The following is a 27,916-nucleotide window of genomic DNA, read 5'->3' as shown; positions in this document are numbered from 1 at the left end:
TTAAATTTTTTCTTCTTCGTACTGGCTGGCTCTTGGACATCTTGGTCTGTAAAGAAAGAGACCATATTCAATATTAATAATCGCACCTTTAGTAGTTCTGTGCGGCGCATGCGTGTCTCTGTGGTGCCTGGTTAAAATGCATATGCGTGCTAGAGCATTTCTGCGCATGTGTGTCACTATGGAACCTGGTTGAAACGCATATGCATCATAACATTTCTACAGTACAGTAGTATACAATAGATGCATGAATTACAGTACATTACTGTACATTACCTAACATTGTCGCTAGATGTCTTTCCTTCACAAATATGGTATTGGCCTTGTCCCGATGCTAAACCTGCAAAACATAAATGAACATAAGAATTAAACAATGACTACATTATGTAATTCTGAAATGTATTAAGCTGAACTTTTATAATTACATTAAAAACATTTCTGGTGCATTTTTATTTTGTAATTAAAAATGCAGGTAGTCATCCCCAATGACAGATAACAGGGTGAAGGAAAGAGAGCTACTACAATCTACCTTTAATTAAAACAACCATAAACCAACCATGTGAGGTGTGTAAGGGGGTAAAAATACATATAAATAATACGTGATTCTGGGTGTGAATCTGGAGAGCATCTGTAGCCTTAGGAACAGGGGTGGCTCAAACACCCCCAGGGCTATAACAGAAAAAATACAAAAAAACAGCACACAACGCTCATAGTGTAGTACAGCTCAATCCCGTTATAGCACGATCCACTACAACGCGAATCTGCTTATAATGCGGTCCGAGCATGGCTCCCGAATTGAAAGCCTCCATTTTGCCGCCTTATCTGCATTTAAAATCCTCCATTTTGCCGCCTTACGCTCTCCTCTTACAGCTGTCCTGTCCATGTGCTCATCTCTCTGCCCGTCATTTTTTTTTCTTTCATACATTCAATTCAATGCTTAATTGACTACCAGACACAGACACACAATTAAACATTAATACATTTTGTACAAAACACATGCAGGGATTCAACTCGGGACCTTCTGATACCAATGCCTTGCCTCTAACCTCTACACCATAGGCTTGGTATGACAAGACATACCCTATAAATATATTTATCCCCTACAACACAATGCCACAGGGTACATGTCAATGTTAAATCTTAAGTCTATTTCTACAGTAGATGTCTATGACGTCACACAGCTTCTGTGGTGTAGAAGTAGAAATCTTAACCAAGGTGAAAGGGTCCTGGGTTCAATTCCTGTATGATAGGGCATAATATAATTTAATTTTTTTATAATTATTATTATTTTAATTGTATTGTAAAATTTATAAAGAATATATAATTATTATTTATTATTCTTTAAGTAATAATTATTTATTAATAATTAATAACGATGTATTAAAAATTATTAATTAAGTATAAAGTATTAAATATTAATAATAATTATTTATTAATAATTCTTTATTAATTAGTATGATTATTAATTATTATTAACAATTAATTAACTAATTAATAAGTATGACTAATACTTATTATTAATACGTAATTATTAATAATACTTATTAATAATACTTATTAATACTTAATAATTATCACTAATTAATAATTATTACTAATGAATACTTATTAATTATTAATACCTAACTATTATTAATAATTATTAATTGGTATTACTAATTAATAATTATTACTAATTAATACTTAATAATTATTAATACCTAATTATTCACAATACCTAAATATTAATAATAATAATAGCTGTATATAAAATATAATATTTGAAAAACAATTTAAGGTGAGTATTCTGCGTACATCAAATGATATTTAAATCAGCATGTCAAAGGATATGTTACCCATGCACCAACCGCAGGAAAGGACGTCTCTGGTAGGAGATCAGCAGATGCTTCCTTTCACTTCAGTGTCGTCACTTTGGCACGTAGATATTAATATATCAGTCCTATTATGCAGGTATAGTATGGTGCAGGTATACCAGTCCCAAGACAATGGCACTCCTTGTTGGCGGCGCGAAGTTAAAACATGGGAGGGAGGTGGTGGCGCTATACACTACAGAACCACGTCCTGCTGCTTCTCCGTCTGCCCTCCGGTGATGTCACTCGACCGCGACGCCGAAAGTCGCAAACCTGACCCCTCACCGGTCACGATTGAAACAGGCAGTGCGTTGCCGCTGTGGAGCTGATCGAATCATATAATCTTGGCACTATTCCAACGCGTTTCAAAACTAACAAGTTTCTTCATCAGGGAATATTGACCAATTGCCAAAATACCCCCCGCCCGATTCCGATTGGCTGCGGGTTGATGTCTCCCATCCAATCAGAAGAGGGCAAGGAGGAGTCAAGGGCATGTCGCAGGAATACATATGTATTCATCAGCATAAAAAATGATCTAACTGCATATAATCCTTTTATTATAACATGTAAATAAACACATGGACTAATGTACATACAAACTAAAAAAGACTGTGGCAGGAACAGCACTATGGAAGCTAGAACGGAAGAGAAACAATGATTAAAAATACAATAAATTTGATTTATTACATTAAAGTGTATCTCCTACCTAATTAAAATCAAAGCACAAAAAAGACATACGTGGAACCATAGTACATAAGTGAACGTCTGCATATGAAATGAATGATAAAATATGATTAAGATAATAAGTGATGTAAAAAATGATATAAAAAATGATCAGAGAAAAAAAAACAACTTGTTAATATAGGGACCAGATGTCAATGTCTTCATTGAGACCGCCTGGATACAGAGTATTAAGCTTATGTATCCAGAAGGTCGCTAATATGACTAATATATTAACTTTTCCAGATATACAGTACCCACCAACAACACTAACTTACACTAACCAACACTAATTGAAAGCCCAGGTTGTCCTTAAAAATAAGTGCCTTGTTTTGTGCCTTGTTTCTTAGGATGTGCTACAAGCACACAGAAAACATTGATTAAATGTTTCCTAGAAAACATTTGGAAATTGCATTGGTCATAGAAGTGGCAAGTGGAGCTGTAGTATGGTGAAAATGTTAAGTTTGAATAATCCACAGTATGTTTGCCTTGTACAATGACCCCTATCTATCAAGTAAAAGGGGAACAATTCTGTAACAAAAATACTGCATATTTTTAAACTAAAAATTAAACTGAAAGCATTTTCGGTGGTTCCAATTTTGCCTTGACAGATAGATATATCTGAAAGAATATTAGGGTGTACACTGAATGTAAAATACAAGAAACAATCACCAGGTTTTACTAAGAACTCATAAAGGGTATCAGTGCACTATCCGGCATGAGCAGCCATTGGTTTGTATTGTAGTTAATGCTGGATCGAACTCTGCAACCCCTTATCGGAGCTTAGTCAGTGCTTTCTACAAGAGCATTGCGATTGTCACAGTAATGAAAGAATATTAATCTAATGCAAATTAGTTTAATATGAATAGATACATTTAATCATGAGTATGTTACCATGATTTTACTTTAGCTGTACTTATACTCACAATACAACCTAACATATTTTTTTCTACTTTGAAACTTAATTTTGAAGCAAGATATATGTTTTACTCTATTTTATCAATAATGTACTATACTTTGTCTTTAATGCTTTACTGTATATTAAAACTATTCAGGGAGTTCATTTGTTTCATTGGGATCTTTTTAATTTTATTGAATAACAATTTTGCGTGACTGGATGAACATAAGGAAGATACTGAAAATTGCAATTTGCTCCGAAAATTAGTATTTTGTTTGCCAATTATTAACAGTCATTCGTCTCTGAACAGATGTTTCTTTTTACAACATATCACTTTATGTGTGAAAAATGTTTAGGTATTCACAGCAAATATGGCACAAGATACTTACACACATTCATCATTTTCTTATGCTGTATGGCGATAGCTTAATACATATTTCCTATACTGCATATCAGCAACCACAGGTATGCTAGATTTGATTATTGTGCTGTGTGTTTGTATATACTGTACCAAAGCATTTTAATATGTAGTTTTCAGGAATAAAAAAATATCAAGAAAAAACTTTAAATTATGATGATAATATAATTTAACAATTGTACAGAAGTATGGAGGGGACGATGGAATGCAACCAATCTTCTTATGCTAAATTTAAAATCCAACATAGAGAAACTTGGCCCTATTCAAAAGGTGAAAGCAGCTTCAGAGTGGACTTCTCACTTGTACAGCTGAAAAATAAGTATGTTAATGGGGCTCTAGTTGGGAACTGGGGTACTCCAACCACTAGTTGCCAAGAACTGTAGCGATTTAAGGGAGGGGGTGGTTCTTCCTACAGGAAGATAGATAATGCACTGCTGAGTGAGGGTGGCCTTCCTGTAGCCCCTGAGGGCCCAGAAGGTCAACAAATTCAGGACTACAGAGTACAATTGGAGCAGGGGACTCCACTTTATAGTTACTGTGTGCAGACACAGTTAGAGGGAAATAAGGTATCTGACATGGGGCTGGCACAGTCTTTGGGGTTCAGAAGACTAAGGAGCTCTATCAGTTGGGAGTGCAGACTAGTACTGAGGGGGCTATGCACTAGGCTCCGTAAAGTGACTTTAAGAGCGCAAAGTGCTTTTAGAGCGTGATATTGCGCTCAGCGTGATTCACAGAGCAGCGCTAACAGGCACTTTACTGCTGCGACACACTTTATTCGAGCAAATACCCAGTATGTACCTGGCAGATACCTGGAATGCGCCGCTCCTCACCTCTGACAAGCCCCGTTGCATTTGCCTTTCCAGCCTGGGTTCATGCCTGGCTGATGGGCGGCTGATCTGTTAAATGATAATGATTAGGATTTAATAGGCTGCAATGCTTCGCGTGTCTACCAGATGGCATAAATTCATGAATTGTAATGCAGTATATATATATATACTGTGCAGTATTGCAGCCAGCGGGAATAAAATGCTTCAATCCCTGCCTGGAAAATAGCTCAATGCACTCGGGCAGAAAACAGTCACAAACCTCAATACACCCGGGTATACCCGAATTCGTGGGACTAGCCGAGCTCGAATAAAGTGTGTCGCCAGTGTACTCTCGTAAACTGGCTTTTTTTGCAGGAATTTTTCTAAGTCCCACCAAACACGTACAATCAGCTAAATACACTGATTTCTGCCAGTCTGCGGGATTCTCTAAGCTACGCTAAGAGATCGTTCTTTAAAAACGCGCTTGAAAAAACACGCCAGCCCAAGGCAGGGGCTAAAGGATCAGGACAGAAAAATTTCTTTGTTTGCATTTTTGCAGGCACACCATCCATACAACAGGCTGACGGGTGTCACTGGGTGATCCCCGCGGGAGTCCGGGGGAGGCCGGGTGGCTGCGGGTGTCACTGGGTGATCCCCGCGGGTGTCACCGGGCATGCAGTACCAATCCTGTGGTACCCCCAAAAAAAATCCGGGGGAGGCCGCGGGTTGCCGCGGGTTGCCGCGGGTTGCCACGGGTGTCACTGGGTGATCCCCTTGGGTGTCAACGGGCATGCAGTACCAATCTTGTGGCACCCCCCAAAAAAAATACATTTAAATGAATAAAACCCCTTAACACATACACAAAAGTATTGTGCAAAATTAATATTATCCACATATGGATAATACTGTATTTGACCATTTGACATATATTAAGCTGTATAAAAAAAGTACATACATTTAGCACTCAGAGGGGTCCACGGGTTGTCCTCGCGCCTGTCTGGGGGTCCCCGGGTGTTGGCGAGAATATCTCTGTATTGATTATCATAATTTGAATTAAAGGAGAACACATTATTATTTTTAAATGAATAACAATGTAATTACATCTACACTGGCGGCCGAGTCTAAGTCGGCTAGATCCGCGGCTCTCAGATTATCCCGGTTAGGTGCGGTTTTCTGTTTGTTTCGCCCGGAGTGAACTGCGTTATTTTCGCGCTCGTGATTTTAGCATTTTATTCTCGCCGTCTGCAATACTGCAATGCCGTGTAAAAACTCAAGGGGGCGTTTGCGAGCTGTTGTCTTGGAAGTCTAATACCTTCGCGGTTCAACCTACGTCAGTACACAGTCTGTGTGCGCGCGCAGTAATTGTAAATTTGCATATTTAAAGTGTGCATGCATTTGCAGTGCTGTGCTGCTGTACAGTATGTCACATTGAAAATTGTTGAAACGCATAGGCGTGTACAGTACTGTAACAGTGTCACATTTCGGCATATACAGCGGTCTCTCTCCCCTCGCTCAGGATAATTAACTGCATTGCAGGTTATTTCAACTTCTTATCTTTTGTGCAATGCAGAAAAAACAGGAAATTCAGCGATCGTGCTGTGTGATGGTGTGGATGATCCCTTTGCAGCATGTACATAAAGCGTCTCCCAGAAACTCTCAAATCTAGGTGAACCCCCCTTAGAAAGGGGGGAAGGCACCCTGAAATACAAGATAATAAAAAATGCACAAATGCGCACCAGGGATTAGTGGAAGGTAATTTATTAAAAATACACAAAAACTGAGGGGATCCAACCCCACCTCAGAACAGCTGTGCAGCTGGACGGCTAAGTACTACCAAGGAGAACACCTAATGGAGACTAAACCCTAAGCTGCACAGTATACAAATACAGTAAAATTTATATAAAAAACATGAAAGAAAAAAACAAACATGAAAACAACCTATCAACAGATTTGAATAGAAACCGCCATAAGGTTGGGCACTGGCAAGGGGAAACAGACACTCACACTGAGACAGTCAGCAGACTTGCGGTGTCTGCACAGGATCCGGATCTCGGCACCGCGGAGATGGATAAAACCGCTGCTGTCTCCTGCAGGCTCCGTCTCAGCTTACCAGCATACACGCGCAGGATGACCTGTCGTGACCTCTACGCGTTTCTTCGTCGACGAAGTTCTTGGTACGAAACGCGTAGAGGTCATGACAGGTCATTCTGCGCATGTATGCTGGTAAGCTGAGACGGAGCCTGCAGGAGACAGCAGCAGTTTTATCCATCTCTGCGGTGCCGAGATCCGGATCCAGTGCAGACACCGCGAGTCTGCTAACTGTCTCCGTGTGAGTGTCCGTTTCCCCTTGCCAGTGCCCAACCCTATGGCGGTTTCTATACAAATCTGTTGATAGGTTGTTTTCATGTTTGGTTTTTCTTTCATGTTTCTTATATAAATTTTACTGTATTTGTATACTGTGCAGCTTAGGGTTTAGTCTCCATTAGGTGTTCTCCTTGGTAGTACTTAGCCGTCCAGCTGCACAGCTGTTCTGAGGTGGGGTTGGATCCCCTCAGTTTTTGTGTATTTTTAATAAATTACCTTCCACTAATCCCATGTGCGCATTTGTGCATTTTTTATTATTCTGTGCAATGCAGTACATCTCTCCCACACCATTCCTTTGAACGTGTGTCTGGTTTCATCACATTCCTGCTTGACAGCTGGTGATAACTACGCATGCGCCTGTTACTTCGCCCACCACTGCTTGCTTGCTTGAGTGAGTGAGTGACCCAAAAAAAATGTAATTTTTTTTTTTATTGTAATTTTTTTATTTTTATTTTCTCCACAAGCCTGCAAAAATTATCTTACTGTATTACAATATTCAATCTGTGCTGTAGCTTTTGACTGCGAACCTGTGCATTTGACTTCACATTGTTGATTTGTGTGCTTTTTACGTATTGTATTTGGGGGTGTATTATTACTGCTGCGGCAGAGTTTATTCGAGCATTTGCCCGTTCTCTGCCGCAGCAGTAGCCTGGCGTGCGCCCGAGAGTGACGGGCGCGCGCCGAAGCAGCGGAAGAGCGCCCTCCGATCGGGGCGCTCTCCCTACCGCTGCCAGGTCCGCCGGGTCCCCCGGAACCCCCTGCCGCTGTCCCGCGATCGCGGGACACCAGGGCTCCCTCGGGGAGCCCCTGGACGCGCGTGCAGGGGGCGCACGCTCCCGATGACGCGTGACCGCGCGTCTATGACGCGCGGCACGCCGAGGGGCGGCCACTAGCAAGCCAGGAGATTTCCCGGCTTGCGGTACCGACCACACTCGGATAAAGTGTGTCGGTACTGTATGATGAACTGTCTTTTGAAATTAAAGTATGTCTTTATCTTTGAACTTCATGCAGCTGTACCTTGTAGCCCCCTTCCCCACGAACACACACAAGGCTAGCTCAAGGAAATTCCACGGAGTCGTTAATTTTCTGAATCTTGACATTGTGTTCTTAATCCGTCCATAGCCGAGCTACAAAGCCTCACTGCGCCTGTGTGTAATCCTTTTTGAGATGGGAGATAACTGCTTACTGCGCATGACTCACCCAACCCCCCTCTCCACAGAGTCATTCATATTCTGAATCTTGAGATTGTGTTCTTAATCCGTCCATATCCGAGCTACAAAGCCTCACTGCGCCTGCATGTAATCCTTTTTGAGATGGGAGCTAACTGCTTACTGCGCATGACTCACCAACCCCCCCCCCTCTCCACAGAGTCGTTAATTTTCGGAATCTTGACATTGTGTTCTGAATCCGTACATAGCCGAGCTACAAAGCCTCACTGCGCCTGCGTTTAATTGTCTTTGAGATGGGAATTTTGAGGCTTTGTTTACGGCAATGCTTTGGAAAATCCCTTCTCGAATTTGATTTGCACAGAGCATCACCTCTCTATGCGCCTGTGTGTACTGTAATCCTCTTTCGGATGGGAGCTAGTTGATTCCTGCTCATGCGCCTGTAACTTCACCCACCACTGCTTGCTTGAGTGCCCCCAAATTTTTTATTTAAATTATAATTTTTTAACTGTTATTTTATCCACAAGCCTGCTAAAACAATCTTGATATTACGATATTCAATCTGTGCGTTTGCCTGCACATGGTTGATTTGTGTGCTTTTTATGTACTGTATTTGGGGGTGTAGGGATCAAATGACAGTACTATGATGAACTGCATTTTGAAATTACTGTACTGTACTCCACTATATGTAATTTCTTTGAACTGCTGCACAACTAATCCTTCATCCCTCTCCCACGCACACACAAACTCTTATCGACAGACATATCCACAGAGTCATTAATTTTCTGAAGTTAGTCTTTGTGTTTTTAATCCGTCCCTAGCCGAGCATCAATCGCCTCACTGCGCCTGCGTGTACTCTAATCCTCTTTGAGATGGGAGCTTGCTGCTTACTGCACATGAGTCACCCAACCCCCCTCCACAGAGTCGTTACTTTCTGCATATTGCCATTCCATTGTGGGTTTAATCCATCCATAGCGAGCCACAATGCCTCACTGCGCCTGCGTGTAATCCTCTTTGAGATGGGAGCTAGCTGATTACTGCACATGACTCACCCCACCCCCCCACCCCAACCCTTTGAGGCTTTGTTTATGGTAACGCTTTGGAAAATCCCTTCTCGTATTTGAAATGCAAATCTGATTTGCACAGCATTGTGAGAATTGAGAGTTAAAAATACCATTAACTGATTCATGTTGTTTTGTCATTCATTCTTATTCATTGGTGTACTGTGGGTGGGGGGGTGGTAGTTGTCAATGATTATGATTAGCAGGAATGTAAATACATATTTATTTTATTTTATCAGGAACCAAAAAATACAAATAATAGATACTGCAGTCTTTATTAAGTTCTTCTGACAAAATGAAATTGGATTAACATTTAGAAAACATTTGTAAAACATGGATACACATGAATAATGCACATTTATAAGAATATTATTTAATAATATATACTGTAATGTATAATATATATATAGTAATATTATTTTTCCGTCTTTATCTTGTTCCTCATTCTGTGTACAGTACAGTAGTTCATTGAGAGAGGAGAGGTTTTGTGTACATCATTACTGCTGTTTATATACTGTACATTTGACTGTACAAACAGATTAGACTGGACACAACACCCCACCTCCCCCCAGGCCACCCTTTTTTCCTGAAACGACAAGAAAACAAAAAATTAGTGCAGTTATGTGCGTACTGTATTATGGCATTGTGTGATGTGTAGAACTACTGTTCTGTAGATGGCTGGTGCTGCTTTCCCTGGAAATAAAAAAATTGAGCAGTTAGTAGGCAGTTACTGAACTACTGTCAAACTAGTCTATACTGTAACTACAGGTAAGGAAAAAAAAGGAAATGACGCGGCGGTCACAGCTCCTCCAATCAGCCTCACGCATATAGAAAAAATAAAAAACTTTATTGATAATTCAACATGAACAACAGCAACTGGACACTCTTGGACACAAGAGTGTCCAGTTGCTGTTGTTCATGTTGAATTATCAATAAAGTTTTTTATTTTTTCTATATGCGTGAGGCTGATTGGAGGAGCTGTGACCGCCGCGTCATTTCCTTTTTTTTCCTTACCTGACTTACTACACACGGCTGGAGCACGCCGACATCACCGCGGACATCACCACGCAGCTGGATATCGCGCTGCATTATCATCAGCTACCTTGGCAGATCACGCAGGCAGATCGTGAGTACTGACCGCTGAATTGGTTCATCGCTGGATACAGGGTGCAGGTGAGGCTGTAACGGACCGCATGGACTTACTTTTGGGCATCTCCTAGGAGTTGCCCGACTGTACTTCTACCGTATTAGCACCCCACCCTGTAGTTATCTGTATATGGATGAAATTTATGGTTTAAGCTTCATCAAAGTGATGTCTTCCTCCTTATGCTCTAGAAACTGAAAAACAGCCTTGGTTCTAGTAGCCCCAGGGATACAAGGGGGTCACTCCCCAATATTTTTCCATTATACTGTAACTACTGTATACTCTGACTACTGTTAAATACTACTATGTAACCAGATGGCTGGTGCTGCTCTCTCTGTAAAGAAAAAACTGTAACTTCTGTATACTCTGACTATTAGGAACGAAAAATCTGTGCCATACTTACCTGTATCATACTGTACTTACAATACTACAGTACAGTACTACTTTCCTGGTGCTTGCCCATTACGCGCGATCACAATGGGCAACACAGTCGCAATATGGTCTATATATTTATTGCAGCGTTCCACGGTGAGTATATCGTTCCAAAAACTCATTATGCCTTTCAACAACTCGTCCTTTTTGGAGGGTTTCACCACTTTCCGGATATGGTCCTTCAGCTGATGCCAGACCATTTCGATCGGATTGAAGTCTGGCGATCTGTCATTAGAAAAAAAGGACAATTAGTTTAAGATATACAGTACACAGTAAAAACTGTGGGAAGAAAATGAGACACAGTTACCGCACTTACTCCGCTGGCGTCTTTACCCAGTTGATACCGCGCTCAAGGATATGCGCTGTTGACATGGTGTGCTTCGGATCGTTGTCCTGGTAGAAGCGGTGACCATCCGGGAAGTCGCGTGTGATGTATTACACTATCTCAGGGACAATGTTGTCTTGGAAGAAAGCTTTATTCATGATTCCTATAGCAAGAAAAGAAAAGTGCTCAAAAAACTGCACAATAGTACAGTACAGTGCATACAGTGAGGCTACACTAGGAAAGTACAGTGCATAAGGCTACATTATATTTGATATATTTTACCTTCACAGATGACAATGCATCCTGGTCCACGCCTAGAGATGGCACCCCACACATGCAGCTTTACGGGGTGTTTTGGCCGCGGCTTCAAAGATATGCGGCCTTTTTTGTGGAATGCAAAGCTTGCAAATCTCTCCAGCGACACAGTAGACTCGTCAGTGAAGATGCAATCCTGGAAAGTTTCTCCACTGTCGATCCATGCCTGGGCCTGGACCACTCTTTTTATTTTGTTTACATCCCGTATCATGGGGTACGCTCTGTAATGACAAGGAATAAATAATTTTAGCGGTACAGTACAGTTTACTAAACAACACTTTTACCTCTTGTACTGTCCAGTACTAACCTCACACGTCCATATTTCCATCCATTGCTGCGTCTCATCTTCTTTATGCTGGTCTTGGATACAGTGAGATTGTGATTTTCCTGCAGAGTGTATTTGACACTTAATGCACTCTTCTCATCATTCGCCTCACTTATTTTGTCCACCAGAAGAGTTGTCTCCCTACAATGTAAAGAAAAACAATCCGGTAAGTATAAATATTAGAGACAGTAGATCAACAGGATACAATATATTGTTCTATTAATATGCAGCAATATAAAAAACATATATACTGTTGTAATATAAATATAAAATATATATATACAGTACTGTTGTAATATAAATATACAAAATATGCAAAATATATATACTGTTGTTCTATAAATATAACTATAAAAAATATATATACTGTTGTAATCTAAATATAAATATAAAAAATATATATACAGTTGTAATCTAAATATAAATATAAAATATATATATACAGTTGTAATCTAAATATAAATATAAAAAATATATATACAGTTGTAATCTAAATATAAATATAAAAATATATATACTGTTGTAATACAGTATAAATATAAATATACAAAATATATATACTGTTGTAATATAAATATAAATATAAAAAATATATATACAGTACTAGTGTAATATAAATATACAAAATATACAAAATATATATACTGTTGTTATATAAATATAAATAGAAAAAATATATATACTGTTGTAATATAAATCTATAGAAATAACAAAAATATTAGATACAGTACTGTAGATCTACAGTACATTATTTGATATAATTTTTTTTTTAAGTTGTCTAAATATACTTACGCGTTTGTTACCCTTGGTGCCCTTTTGCATGATCGCTCATGGTAGTTGCTGGCACAACAAGGCCAGAAGTAGTTGACCAGCGTTGGATAGCAGCAACTCGGTGTCCGCTCCTGTACATCACCTTAATTCGCATGCTGAGATCCTTGGAAATCTTTTTAACAGGCATTGCTGCGAGTAGAAAGAAATACAAACACAAGAATGTATATTCAATGTTTAGTCGATGTGTATTTAATGTGCAGTGAATCCACAAAATGGATGGTGTATTTATACGTTAATGACTCACATTAGAGTACGCCCACTTTCAACACCTGTACCTCATCGCCATGCATAAAAGGTTACACACTTTGCATAGCCCACCACTCGATGATCTTTATCTGAACTTGCCCTTGTCCAGATACTGCATTGTGCCACCTGCTTCCATGGATCAACCCCGATTCTACGGACGCAGGAACACACTCGCCTCTGCCGTGCCTGTCATGCAGAAAAAGCGAAAGGCGGTTGCCATTTCCACGCCAAGGCAAAAGAGACAGGCTAAGGCCAATAAAGAAAACCTTCTGCTGACCCCAAAGGCTAAGGGTTTTCATAGACGTCAGCCTTATTATGTCAAGAAGAAATACGGTGATGTACTCTCGACGCAAAACAAATGGCAGCCAACCAATCGAACCCGCAGACCACTTCCTCACATACGCTTCAACGACTCTGCCGCCGCTGTCTTGGAAATCTTCAGCCCGTCTTCTCAACCCCTCGTCCTCGACGCTGCCACCACCCTCCCGGAAACCCAGAGGCCATCTTCTCCTGTTCAATCCAACGCCGCTGCTGCTGGTGCCTCTGAAATCCACGGGTCACTTTCTCCTTTGCTCTTAGATGACTCTGCTTCTCGCCTGGAAATCCAAAGGTCACTGTCTCCATCCCTCTTCGATGATGCTGCCGCTTCTCCTCTACCGGATATCCGAAGGGCACCTCCTCCACCCTTCTTCGACGTCGCTGCCGCTTCTCTCCATGGAACCCCCATCTCATCCTCCGGTGCACCCATCCACCCAGATGTCCACAGCACGCCATGCACAAGAAGCAGCTCGTTAGACTGGATGCTGAATGGGATAAGTGTGGATATCCCCGGGAACTCTATTGTGCTGGCAAAGATAGATCTGCTTCTGGAGACCATGCAATGGAGCAACGGATGCTACATATGGATCAACGGATGCTAGATATGGATCAACGGATGCAACATATGGATCAATGGTTGGATCGACGGATGGAGAAGATAGGGGCTGACATAGCGGGTATACATCATTTGCTCGGTGTTCATGCCCCTGTTTCCCCGACGCCGGAGCAGGAGGGTGGCATGGATGTGCTGAATGGGAACATCGACCCCCTTCCTTCACCAAGCGCACACCCTCCACCAGAAGATGTAGTGTACATGTATGCTGTTGAGGAGGACATGACAACTCCATCAAGACCACGACAGGAGACAACACGGCGACCAAGACTGGAGGTAAGCCTCCTCCCAGACAACCTACCATCGCCCGTCGCCTCAAGAACACCCGCTCCCAGAAGACCTACATTCGCTTGCATCGATACGGTGCCAGACAACACATGCGCGATCTGCCACCGGCACTCAGGGAGAAGTATAGGGTGCTGAGTGCTGGCGCACCCCACAAGTATGCCTTGTTACTTTTTAAGCACCATGTGCCCTACTCTTTGTACTGCGACTGGGCCTTCAGAGTGAACTACGAAGGAAATCGCGTAAAAAAGGCGCTTTCTGCCAATTTAAGAAAGACTATTCTGGGGAAATTGCGGCGCTTTTATACAATTACAGATCCTGTAATGAAAGGTGTTCGAGACTGCATTAATGGCGTTTTGCGCCATGCAAGGAATCGGCAATGGACAGACAATCTGGTGAACTTTCTGGTTTAATCACTGGTACTGTAAGACCATACTATTGTGCTGAACTGTACTGTACAAGTTTTGACCTGCTGTACTTAAATAAAGGAGATGTTGTTATGTGTTTTTTTAACTTGTATTTATAGAGAAATGTTTTAACTTGCTGTACACACACAGGACCTGCACAATTCCAGTCCCCGAAAGCCGCAAACAGAGCCATTTTTCAAGGTTGTCCTGAAAACCGGGCCTGTTTGCTGCCCTCGAGGACAGTCAGTGGTGCAGGCCTGACTGACTGTTTTTGCACACCATCCCACTGTACTGTATATGTTTCTTTAATAAAGGAGATGTTGCATTTTGTATACTGTATTTTATGAATAAAGATTTTTTTTATTCACAGGTAAGACCATACTGTTGTGCTGAACTGTATTGTACATGTGTTAACCTGCAGTAATAATAAAGGAGATGTTGTTGTGTGTTTTTTAACTTGTATTTATACAGAAATGTTTTAACTTGCTGTACACACACACAGGACCTGCACAATTCCAGTCCCTGAGGGTCGCAAACAGGCACGTTTTTCAAAGGTTACCCTGAAAACCGGGCCTGTTTGCTGCCCTCGAGGACTGTACTGGTGCAGACTGTTTTGCACACTATCCCACTGTATATGTTTTGACTTGCCGTTCTTTAATAAAGGAGATTTTGCGTTTTGTATATTTTATGAATTAAGAATTTATTTTTATAACGTGACTGTAAACCATACTGACTGACTGTGAATGTTTTTACTTTCTGTACATAAATGTTTCCACCAGCAGTAAACCATACACCTGTTGATGTTTTGAATTGCTGTGCACTTAAAATGTTTCTACATTGTACAGTATTTGTAAATAAATGTTTTTGTACTTACTACACCAATAAAAGAACATGTTGATTTGTTTTACATTGTTCCATTGGCTCCTTTGCTACTGTAACAAAATACAGTGTTTCTAGAATGTACACTACTGTCCAGGCATACTGTACTGTATACTGTAGGCATGCTCAGTACAAGAGTATTAAAAAAAATAGAAGACACATACTGTACTGTATGTACTGGCATGTATAGAAGACACATACTGTATTTACAGTACTGTAATACATGTAGAATAAATGCATAGTTTTTATTTTTTCGGGTTTATTACACAGTATACTGTATATAAAAAAGTATTATATACTGTACGGCCGGAAAACATCAGCATACTGTTTCAGGTACAGTATTCTATCCTAATCAAGAACAACGGCCACTAAACTGTAGACTCCGGTACGTGGGTTTTTAAATCCGATTCAGCAATGTGCAGGCATTGTTACACAAAGCGATATTATCCATTGAAATCCCTCCATTAGCCATTTTCTTTTCTGAGGAAAAACAAAAAGAAAAGTTTTACTGTAATGGTCAGTCCCCTAAAGAAGTTCCCAGCCAGTCCCACCAATAATTTTCTCGGGGGGCGCCTCCTGTTCACATGCGCATGCGCCTACCGTCGATGTAATGTAATGACACGCATATGCGTTTCAAGAAGTTTCCAATGCGCATGCGCCTAGCGTTCCACCAATTGTTCAGTATCTGCAGCACAGTACTGGAGAAGCCGCTGAGCCAATAATATTGCTTACAGGAGAATCGCTTGACTTTTGAATCACGCCGATATTGATACTGTATTGTCAAAATAAAAAAAACACAGAAAATAATACGGCAACAATACTCACCATAGAATTTCCCATTCAGCTGGCGCCGGCGCCGGGCCACTGCCAGTCCAGCGTTCTTGATCATCCACGTCGATAGTTTGCAGCGGGACTAGTACACCTGTAGTGAGCTGATGAGGCCGGAAATTGCTTAGGTACATGCAAGCTTGATCGAAACTGCATGCGAAATCCGGCTCAGGCTTGCTAGATAGACAGCAAGGGTTGTCACTGACGGTGGGACCATTATTGGAAGCCGGTGCTGGTGCTGGTGCATTGCTTGTCAGCGACTGTCGTTTCTTAGTTGGTTTTAACATGACCTTTCGCCTTTTGCCTGTAAGGAATCCGCTCCTCGGTTTAATGTTTGCCTTAACTTGCAGACATGTGCAGTCCTGGAACACTTTCCCGGATATTTACTGCAGCCTGGATTCACTCACCAAAGCAATACTGCCACACGCCCCTTCTGCCATTAGTTCTCTGACCTTTAAGTGTTGCCTTCCCACAATGCTCCCTGCCGAGCATAGTCCTTCCTGGATGTCTCTGTGTTCTGCCATAAGCCTTGTCTTGTCTGTCTCCTTGGTTCCTGAGACCGGCTGCTAGTGTCACGCAGCGGTCTGTTCCTATGCTGAAGCGGAGTACTCTCCTTGTTGTCTTCAGCTCCCTGATTCCTGTGACCGGCTGCTAGTCTCATGCAGCAATCAGTTCCTGTTTCATGTGCTGAAGCTGAGTACTCTCCTTGTTACTTCAGCTCCTTGTTTCCTGTGACCGGCTGCTATATTCATGCAGCGGTCTGTTCCTGGTTTCCTGCACTGTAAGCGGAGGTTTCCCTGTGTATCTTCAGCTTCCTGGTTCCTGGGGCCTACTCTTTCCCTAATCTAGAGAGGCTGCGTCCTGGTTCCTGTGCTGAAACGGAGGATTCCCCAGCCCGCTCAGGACTCTTGCGCTGAAGCACTGGTTTACCAGTGCAGCTAGGCGGTGTGCTACTCTGGTCTGTCTACCACCTCCTGAGACCAGTACCATGGGCCATGGTCGCCGCATGCGCAGAGGCCACTCCCGCGCTCCTATGCTGAAGCGGGGCTCTCCTGACTACCTGTTGCCGATCTCCTGCTTGAACAATGTTTACCCTGATGTCTCCAGTCCTGACCCTGGCATGTCCACTGACGATGCTGTCTTCTCCTATCCTGATCCTGCTACGTACGACTACGAACTGCGCAATCCGGATCAGCCTGCGCGGTCTAAGGTCGGTGCTTTTACAACCCCACCTCAGCCACGCGGTCCGACCCAGGTTTGTGGCGAGCACAGTCGTGACATTGCTGTCTGCACGATCATAGATACAGGAAAAAGCCGGTGATACACACCAATACCCTCCAACAAATTGTGGCTCAATACGATAAAAACAGGGATCGCTACATAACCTATTCCTTATTCACGCTTCCACGTATGAGGAGCTGGCGAAAATTTGTAAAAGTCATAGTTTTCGATTAAATACTGATAAATTTGAACAACTGTTGCCATCTTATCATCTGTTGCATTAATCGCGGCCCATATCAAATACGCGTAACTTCTGTCGTGTTTTTGGAAAACGGGCTGCACTTGAACACTCATGGCGACGGCTCTCAGAAGAATACTGTAAAAGAAACTGGTCTTTGTCTTTATTTAGTAAAGCCTAAATTGATACATTTTTGCAACCTCTTCCTTCAGTCTCAAGGCCAAGTTACAATAGCACACTGTTGTATCTTTTTTTAACGAAACACCTGCAAGTCGACACATTTCTGAAGCGCATATGCATTACAATTCATGAATATCTGCCATCTGGCGGACACGCGAAGAATTGCAACCTATTAAATCCGAACCATTCTCAATAAACGCATCAACCGTGCGTCAACCGCGCATGACCCGCGCACGACCCGTGGCTGAGAACGCAAAACGAATGCTGCATGGTCCCGGTGAAGTGCGTCGCATTCCAGGAAAAAGTCAGGGAAAAACCGGCGATGTGTTAGAATAAAATGAGCCGCAGCAGTATCTTCCTAACTTGATAGTGTACCAGCAAGCATTAGCAGGGGGTTAATTTAAAGGTCAATACTCCCGTGATCAGAAAACAACCATCCTGTCAATAATCCAACCTTCTGCCACACCTTTATATAAACAAACTAGTACCTCTTGTGATGTAACACCTTCATGACTCAACATGTTACATACAAATGTCAAGATTGTGTCATTATTTTCTAGCAATTACTCATATTGTGTCGCAGCATCGCTTTGACTGTGGATTTATGAATGGTGCATATTTGATGATTACATCACATTTTATTATGTGTTTAACATATCTGAATTTAAATATAATGAATGTTTAAATGACTTCAATTAATGACTACAACACACGTGCCATCATCTACAATCATGTTGCTTATTAGGCTGCCTTTTTAAACGATAGAAGGAGGCACTTACCTTCCAGTGTGCTATGGATTTGGAACCAGATTACGGTTTTGTGTTGTATTTTGCAAGGAGGAGGAGGGACATTATGTTGCAGAGGAGAGAGAGGAGAGAGGGGTGGGAGAGGAGAGAAAGGGATATTCGTATTGTGAGGCACATATCCCCCCCGCACTTTTAGGGAAAGATGCTCCCTAGAGGGCTTGAGTGAGGCAGAGATTATTAGCCGATATCGATTGAGCTCAGCAGCTATCTTGGAACTTTATGAAGTGTTAAAAGAAGATTTAGAGCCAACAACAGACAGGAGTCACGCAGTGCCTGGCCTTGTTAAAATGCTGAGCTCATTACATTTCCTTGCTTCTGGCTCATTTCAGACAACAGTGGTCATAGTAGGTGGGGTCTCGCAGATAACATTCTCGCGGGCCTTTAGTCAGTTTGTATGTGCACTGACTCGACGGGCTAGTGATTATATACATTTTCATAGCGAGCAGATAGAGTGGCAGGCACTGAAGACGGCATTATATAATGTAGCTGGCCTACCCAAAGTAATTGGTGCTTTAGATTGCACACATGTTGCGTTGACTCCGCTACGTGAAGAGGAGAGGGATTTCCGTAACAGGAAACATTACCACTCGCTCAATGTGCAGGTCATGTGTGACGCGCACATGAAAATTATGAGTGTGGTAGCCCAATTCCCAGGTGCCTGCCACGATTCCCATATTCTGCACAGATCATTAGTATTCCGTAAATTTGAAGCGGGCGAATTCAAGGACAGTTGGCTATTGGGTAAGTCAATGTTACAGAAACTGCACTTAGATGTACATTTAATGTAGAGTTTAATGTCTCACTATGTGTTGCAAATATTTAATGTAACCACTGATACTGAACATTTTTTATGTTGTATGTCATTGACTACATATCTAATCAATGTAATGCAGCCTAACATACTTCTGCGGCAGACTTTATTCTAACAAATCACCGGTTTGTCCCTGGCTTGTTCCTGGAATGCGACGCTGTTCATCCGGAGCATGCCGCGCTCCTTTTGCTTTCCCAGCCACGGGTCATGCCCGGCTGACGCGCGGTTGATGTGTTAATTGATAATGGTTCAGGAATTAATAGGCTGCAATGCTTCGCGTGTCCGCCAGATGGCATAAATTCATGAATTGTAAAGCAGTATATCTATATACTGTATATATATACTGTATAACAACAACCCCTATAACCCCTAACATACTGTACACATACAATACTGTATATGCATATCAATGATACTATAGGCCGGCGGGGGCGAGATGTGTTTGCAGCAGTGAGAGAGAGATCCGCTGCTCTCTCTGCGCAAACATCGGCACATTAAAAATTATTTAAAATACATTTTTATTCATAGTGTAGATGTGCAGGAGGTCTCTGGAGCTGAACCGCATTGGTTTCAAGTCAGCAAACCCCCTGCTTCCCGAGATACAGGCCCCTTTATGAGGTGCCGGTATCCCTCTGCATTTGAAGGTCCCGATCACGTGACCGCGGCATGTAAACCAAGCAGAGGGATACCGGCACCCCTTAATGGGGCCTGTATCTCGGGGAGCAGGGGGTCCCCTGACCTAAAACCACAGTGGTTCAGCTCCGGAGACCCTCTGCACATTAACAGTATAAATAAAACAGACACATCAATAAACACTCGTTCTTTACCTTTGCGGCTATGTGCTATGGTAACGAAGCAGAATGAATGTATTTTTAATAATATTGTACAGTGAGCAGGGGGTTCCCTGAGCCAGAAATCAAAGCTCAAGGGACCCCCTGCATGCTCCTGCACAATATTATTAAAATACAGAAATGCTGCTTCATTACCATAGCTGATAGCTGCTAAGGCAATGAAGGGTTAAGGCAGAATAGCATGTTTATTGGTGACATTTGCCCCCAATAAATATTGCAATAAACAACATACAGTACAGTACACCCCCTGTGTATTTAAAATACATAAACAACAATAAATACATTAAATACATATTTTTAATGTGTCTGTTAAACCTCCCTGCCTGGACTGTAATCTATGTAAGGCCCCCTCCCCCTAATGTGTCTGTTACACAGATTACAGTCAAGGCAGGAAAGTTTAAGGTCCCCTCCCCCTATTGTGTCTGTTAAACTTCCCTGCCGTGACTGTAATCTGTGTAAAGCCCCCTTCCCCTAATGTGTCTGTTTAATCTCCCTAGCCTGTGTTTCTGTGAGTGCAGTGTATGTAAATGTGGGGAGGGGGAGGGGGATCCCGTGTAAATATAATGCAGCGCCTCACTGCCAATGGCCCACCCCGTGAGGCCTAACCACCAACACCCACTACCCAGCTGCCCATGGCCCCTCCGCTGCTGCAAAACAGAGACAAAAATTAAAACATCCAAAGTAATGTCCCCTAACCCCTCAATCACCATAGCGGTTATTAGCCGCTACAGTCATTAAGGGGTTAACCCACCCTCCCCCACCACTCGGGACACCTACATACCCTCCCACACTAACCCCCCACCCCGTGAGGCCTAACCACCCTCACCCACTACCCACACACAAGGGAGGCCTACCCACATACCCTCCCCACCCCCAGTACCCACAATAAAAACAATACAGTGACCCACAATAAGCATCATCATATTTATTAAATACATTACCCACCCCCTGTGCCCCCCCATAAATTCAAGATTTATCCTTTTACATACAAGGTTCATAACGCAGCCCCACGCGAGTCCCTGGTGGGCTGGCGGGGCATCTGACAGACCTACAGGGTACCAGCAGCCCTTTTCAAACTGGTTCTGGAGGTCTGCTGGTGGGTTCCGCCAGCACCATAGCCCCCAGGTGGTCTCCTTGGGCACCGTGGGCCACAATTGCGTCCCCACGGTAGGCCCGCAGATGTCTGGGAGCCCCGGGTCAGACCCACAGGTGTCTGCGGGGCCTCGGGTGGTTGCCACGGGGGTCTAGAGAACTCACGAGTGCTCACTATGGGTCCGTGGTGCGCCCACAGAAGTTGGACCACACATCATAATCCCTGCACCTATGGGTCGGCGGTGCCCCCACAGATGTGAGGCCACCGCTTCATCCCCGCAGACTACGGGTCCGTGGTGCCCAAACAGATGTGAGGCCACCGCTTCATCCCCGCAGACTACGGGTGCGTGGTGCCCCCACAGATGTGAGGCCACTGCTTCATCCCCGCATGTGTCACCTGTGGAACCACCAGCCTGATACCCGTGAGATACCCGAGGAGACCCGCAGGTGGTCTCCAGAGGTCCCACGCAGAACAACGGAACAAACCCTGAATGTAAAAAAAATAAACCTGACCTATACATTCAATACATACACCCCCCCCCCCCCAACACCTACAGTACAATAATGTGCAAAATAACTATTATCCAGATATGGATAATAGATTAATTGCCCATTATTAAAAACATTAACTAGCATATTCAAATAAATAAAGTACTACTGACCTCATCAATAAGAAGTCTCCGTCGCCAGCGGCATCCTTGTCTTGCCCACAAAATACATAGCAAATACAAAGCCAATACATTGCAAGTACATTCAGATATCAACTAACCCCTTAAACACCTTATCAGATAATAACCGCAAAGGTAATTAAGGGGTTAAGCCACACTGGCCCGATACCCACCCTTCACCCAAGAATTTGTACAGTGGCTTCATCATGCAACTATATATACAGTATATACTGTATATATATATCTGTGTATGTATATATATAAGAGTAAAAAATAAGGCTTCTCGATCCGTGACAGCAGCATTGTGTCCTTGTGGGTCCGGCAAATGTATATATACATATATACAGTATATACACACACATGATGAACCAATATACAAATAAATGTAGAAGGGTTATCAAAACCATACTGTACTACAAATAACACTTCTCCATACAGACACACTACATTACAATGAATTTCCTTTAATAATCCTAACTGATCTTACAATCTAAATCATCAAATGCCAATGAAAAACCTCACATTCCAATCAATACATTGCATTTACATTGTATAAATGATGCATAAAATCTATGCACCATATACATTCTGCAAATGAATGTTAACAATATCATTGCAAGCAAAATACAAATACTTCCAAACAAGTAAACTATTTTAACCAATCAAGTAAACAAAAATCAATTAGCAATCATTATTTACATCCCTAAACAATTGACAGTCCATCCCGAACAATGAAACAATTAACTAATTCACACCTGGAGCACAACAATTAAGCATGTGAAAAAATATAAGTACCAACCACAATACAAACTTTAAAACCAAGGCTAACCCTGAACACAAGCACACAATTCAATATCAACAATTACATCTATCTAATTTTAAAATACTTTAAACACGCAATAAAGCATAGCAGCATAGACAAATTAATTTAAAACACATCAAATCAAGCTTTTAAAACAACATCATTTCTTACTCTGTATGTATATATCTCTCTAGACATATATCCATACATACATACAGTTGCAAGAAATGATATACCACTCAAAAAAAAATACACATGTTAAAAAAGCTTTTAAAAAAATTAACAAGTTAAATAAAATACATTTCTTTAGTTCACTTACCATTACTTGGCTCCACCGACTCCTGTTGCGCAGCTTACTCACGAACCAATCCACCAGGCACAGGAACCCATTAAATAATAAACCATAAAAAAATAAACATTACAATAAAAATCCAAATCAATCCACGGGTCTTCAACTTGTAATCCATCTTCATCTGTATTCTTCTTTCTTCTATCTTCTTCCGGGCGGGGTCTTCTTTCCGTCTTCGGCCACGCCCTGGCCTTCTTCTTCTATAGGAGGTCCTTCCTCCTCGGAGTCTGGCTTCAAAATGAGACGACATAGGCTTTTAAAGGCCTATGACGTCACATTTTCGTCATATGGTTCCCACGGCCCTGATTGGGCCGTGAAAACCATGTGTTTTGGCCGATAAAAATTAAAATGATGACGTCACTTAAAGGCAATGAAAGCACAGCCAATCAGAATGGCTTTGCTTCAATTGCCTTTAAGATGACGTCATTAAAAGAAACATGGCCGGCCTCACATGGTACGGTAGCCAATCAGAGCGTGGGAACTCCATCCCTACTCTGATTGGCTCTAATATACCCTTGAGCTTTGATTTCTGGCTCAGGGAACCTCCTGTTCACTGTACAATAATATTAAAAATACATTCATGCTGCTTCGTTACCATAGCACATAGCCGCAAAGGTAAGGAACGATTCTTTATTGATGTGTGTGTTTTATTTATACTGTAAATGTGCAGAGGGTCTCCGGAGCTGAACCGCTGTGGTTTTAGGTCAGGGGAACCCCTGCTCCCGGAGATACAGGCCCCTTTAAGGGGTGCCGGTATCCCTCTGCTTTGTTTACATGCCGCGGTCACGTGATCGGGACCTTCAAATGCAGAGGGATACCGGCACCTCATAAAGGGGCCTGTATCTCGGGAAGCAGGGGGTCCCCCGACCTGAAACCAATGCGGTTCAGCTCCGGAGACCCCCTGCACATCTACACTATAAATAAAAATGTATTTTAAATAATTTTTAATGTGCCGATGTTTGCGCAGAGAGAGCAGCGGATCTCTCTCTGCTGCAAACAAATCTCGCCCCCGCCGGCCTATAGTATCATTGATGTGAATATACAGTACTGTATGTGTATCACCAGGATATTCTGAAATTCGCGGAGCTAGCCGAGATAGAATAAAGTTGGTCGCCACTGTAATATAATGTTGAGTGGATTGTTAGGGCATGTGTTGTATATTATTCACTCACTGTCATGTACAGTACTAGGACATGGCAATAGCCCATTTTCAGAATATTGTTACATATTACATTAACATTCATGTGATGTGACTGTTTTATAGGCGATTCAGGATATGGAAGCCGGCCTTTGCTTCTGACACCACTGGGTAAAACTCAAACCCCTGCGGAGGAACGATTTAATGCCGCCCACATATCCACCCGCTCGGTGATTGAGAGGACATTTGGAGTGTTGAAAAGTCGTTTTCGCTGTCTTGATAAATCTGGTGGTGTGCTCCAGTATTCGCCAGCGAAGGTTGGAGACATTGTGATTTGTTGTTGCATTCTGCACAACATTGCACTAAGTCACAATATTCAACGCAACATTCATGATGATTTAGAGGAGGATCCTCCCGTGCCTCCTGCAGGGGTCAGGGAGCATACAGCCAGTGGGGTGGAGACCCGCCGGACGGTAATAGCGAATTTTTCACATGTAAGTTTTTCATTTACATAGAAGAGAATATAGAATCATCTTGTGATGTAAGTCACATTACATTGTGTGTATCTAATCCTAAGATCCTGCTCTCTCCAATCGACTGCATATTTTGTAGTGAATGATCAGAAGTTCGTCTGACATCGGTATGTCAATGTTTAACACATTTGTCCTTGTATAAATCATGTTTCCACCCATCTGTATAATGTGTGCATCCTTTAATGCAGAATGTTGTGCATTAAGCGAAGAGATAGTGCTGCATTTTATGAATATGCCTAGAGTGTTATATAAAACTTCACAAGTACTCTACATTACAGTATTATATATCATTTTATAAAACAACTTGATACTTCATTAAAATAATTAAAAATAATATTTATTAATTGTGAACATAAATACTTCTACAATAGTTATTGTTCACATTACTTACTTAATAGTATTATTGCCACTTATGTAAGTATTACTACATACAACATTTTACTATCTGCAGGAGTAGGAGCAGATGACATGGGGATATCTGCTATCAGTAACCTGTCATGTATCCCTAACATTAGTGATATTGTACAGTATGTTTGAAACAACACATTTCTATATTCAGATTACATGTCAATGCTTCATACAACTACTCATGTAGAAATGTGACCAATACATTCAACTTCCACTATAACTAAATGTGTATTTATTCAGACAACGTAGGAAATAATTAATTGTATTCTTTGAGTGATGTAAAAGTGTCATGAGCATGACCTAAAATGGAGTACTATGAGAAGATATATAATTTCAAAGTTTATTGAAATGTTTACACACATTTGTAAGTATTAGAAAATAGGCAATAATCAATTTTAAAGCAGCTAATAACATTATAGAATCTACCTTTAGCTAGGAGATATACAAATTAGCAGTTTCACTTTACTGTGTATCATAGCATGAGTGTCTATGTCATTTATTTGGCATGTGGACAGTATGTAAAAGGTGTCCGTTGTACGGTGTTTGGCTACATCCATTCACATGATCTTCTGCTGGAACGGAGATGTCAACATCTGTGAAAGAAGTAGATATGTAATATTAATTACTGAAATGTACAGGTGAAATAGAACTTAATATTTATATAAACACACATGTTTTGAGTCACTGATGTGTACTACACGTGAAGCTTGGCGTTTAAATAAATAAATTACGCTACATCTTCTAAAAAAACGACTTTACTTTCTGTATCTAAACAATTTCTAAGTTATGTGAAAAAGAGTGAACAACCACGCAAATGTTTAAAAATGTTTGGACTAATCAAGGTTTTCTTGGCCCACATGCTATCACTACAAACATGTTATATACATAATGCATTTCTGCACATCTTACATATTTATTTAATGTTAACCATTGACAATGGATTATTTTTTGGGAACCGAGGGGCGTGAACGTACTGGAATGACATTTATGGGCTGCGCTGGAATATCTCGTATTTCCAGCGCCATTGCACAGCACATTTAACAATATTGCCACGTATATCGTTAACTGGATCTTACCTTCTTTATGAACTCTGTTCCGGCATATTGTGATCTTCACACCGCGATCTGTTATATTATCAGAAGACTGCGAAAAGGTAAAAGGGGCACGTAAACTTTTAAACGAATTTTTTTCCCCGTATGGTACGCGCATGCGTCATGAATAGAACGCATATGCCTGTCATTCGGGAATAAGCGATTCACACATTGTATAAAGTACTTAAGTTATAGTTACCTGCATTATATTGCATTCATATTTGGTGCAGTCATGGAAGGGGTGTTTGCGAGGTAGCCGCTGTAGTCAATCAATTCGTTGTTCAGTGTGTTCATCGCGGTAGGGTTGTACCTTACTCCATAACAGCTTGGATATTGTGAAATGTACTGAGGCGGACACAGAGTGTAACTTTGTGACATTTCATCTGCTCGAGCAAAGTCGGTATTATGTATGTTATCGTAACAACTAGCTCCGTTATGGTTCTGGTATTGGTTGGACAACTCCGGTTCAAAAGAATACAAATTCTGCTGAACATTTAAGGCACCACTGCGGGCACCTATACCCTGGTAGTTGTGCCTGACTATTCTGTGTCTTCTGAAATTTCCATTAGCAGACATACGCATACCGGATTCATAAACTGACCAACAGCCACCCCTGTTTCCGAGACACGTTGGGTTTCGAATAAAAGAAGCATTGGTTGATAAAGTCCGGCGTATAGAATTTCTCCATACCTTAGGGTTTGGATGATTTTGATAATAAGGGTAGTTCTCCGTAATATATTGATATATCTGAGAGACAGTAGCATGTTTCTCTATTCGGTTTTGAATAGCGGTATATATTATATTGGCATAAGAGAACGGAGATTTTTCTTTTGAAGACATCTCGAACGGCATGTTTTTGCAGGGAATGGAGTCAAGTAACCCAACCGATTCCTTAAAATCAGCTTCTTACAAAGTATCCAAAGTTTCATTATGTGCACAACACTGTACAAGGTCATTATACAAAGGAAGAAGTGTCCATGTATTATTCTCCCACATACAGGTGGTCAGTGTATGTGATAATTTGTGCTTGCGTATTCAACATAATTCAGTAGGCAAACTACGAAAAACACATTAATTAGAATGAATATTGTTTGGAAAGAACATGTGAAAATGTAAACCAATCTATATTTCTCTGTGAATACGAAATAGCTATATCTTTGTAATGTAAGCTTCAGATAGATCCTTCACACATGAGAAATGCAATGCTGTTTAATTCACATGTATGCACAGGAAATATGTTCTCATACACACTTGATTTTTGAACATTGTTCAGAATGTTTGTTTAACATGAATGATTTTTTTTATTTTTTTTATTTTATAAAATATTTTACCAGGAAGTAATACATTGAGAGTTAGCTCTCGTTTTCAAGTATGTCCTGGGCACAGAGTAAAACAAATAATACATGGTTACAAGTACAGTTACATAAATGAACAGGGTATACATTATATACAAGACATTGCGTGCACAGTTAAAGAAAATGTATATTATGAGCGTATGAA

General features: G+C 41.4%; 1 protein-coding gene across 1 annotated transcript; it reads right to left on the bottom strand.

Annotated features, from left to right (window-relative positions):
* Nucleotides 1-27,268, bottom strand: LOC142490181 (forkhead box protein I2-like). The gene is made up of 4 exons (XM_075592163.1): nt 27,107-27,268; nt 26,402-26,468; nt 274-337; nt 1-46 (listed from the first exon to the last, which is right to left on the bottom strand). Exons 1-4 carry the CDS (start codon nt 27,266-27,268, stop codon nt 1-3), a joined length of 339 nt encoding a protein of 112 aa, XP_075448278.1.
* Nucleotides 27,269-27,916: the final 648 nt, after the last annotated feature.

This window comes from Ascaphus truei, chromosome 1 (assembly GCF_040206685.1).
Source record: "Ascaphus truei isolate aAscTru1 chromosome 1, aAscTru1.hap1, whole genome shotgun sequence".
NCBI lineage: Eukaryota > Metazoa > Chordata > Amphibia > Anura > Ascaphidae > Ascaphus > Ascaphus truei.
Note: the sequence above shows the minus strand (reverse complement) of the source record. Positions and strands in the feature narration are given on the sequence as shown.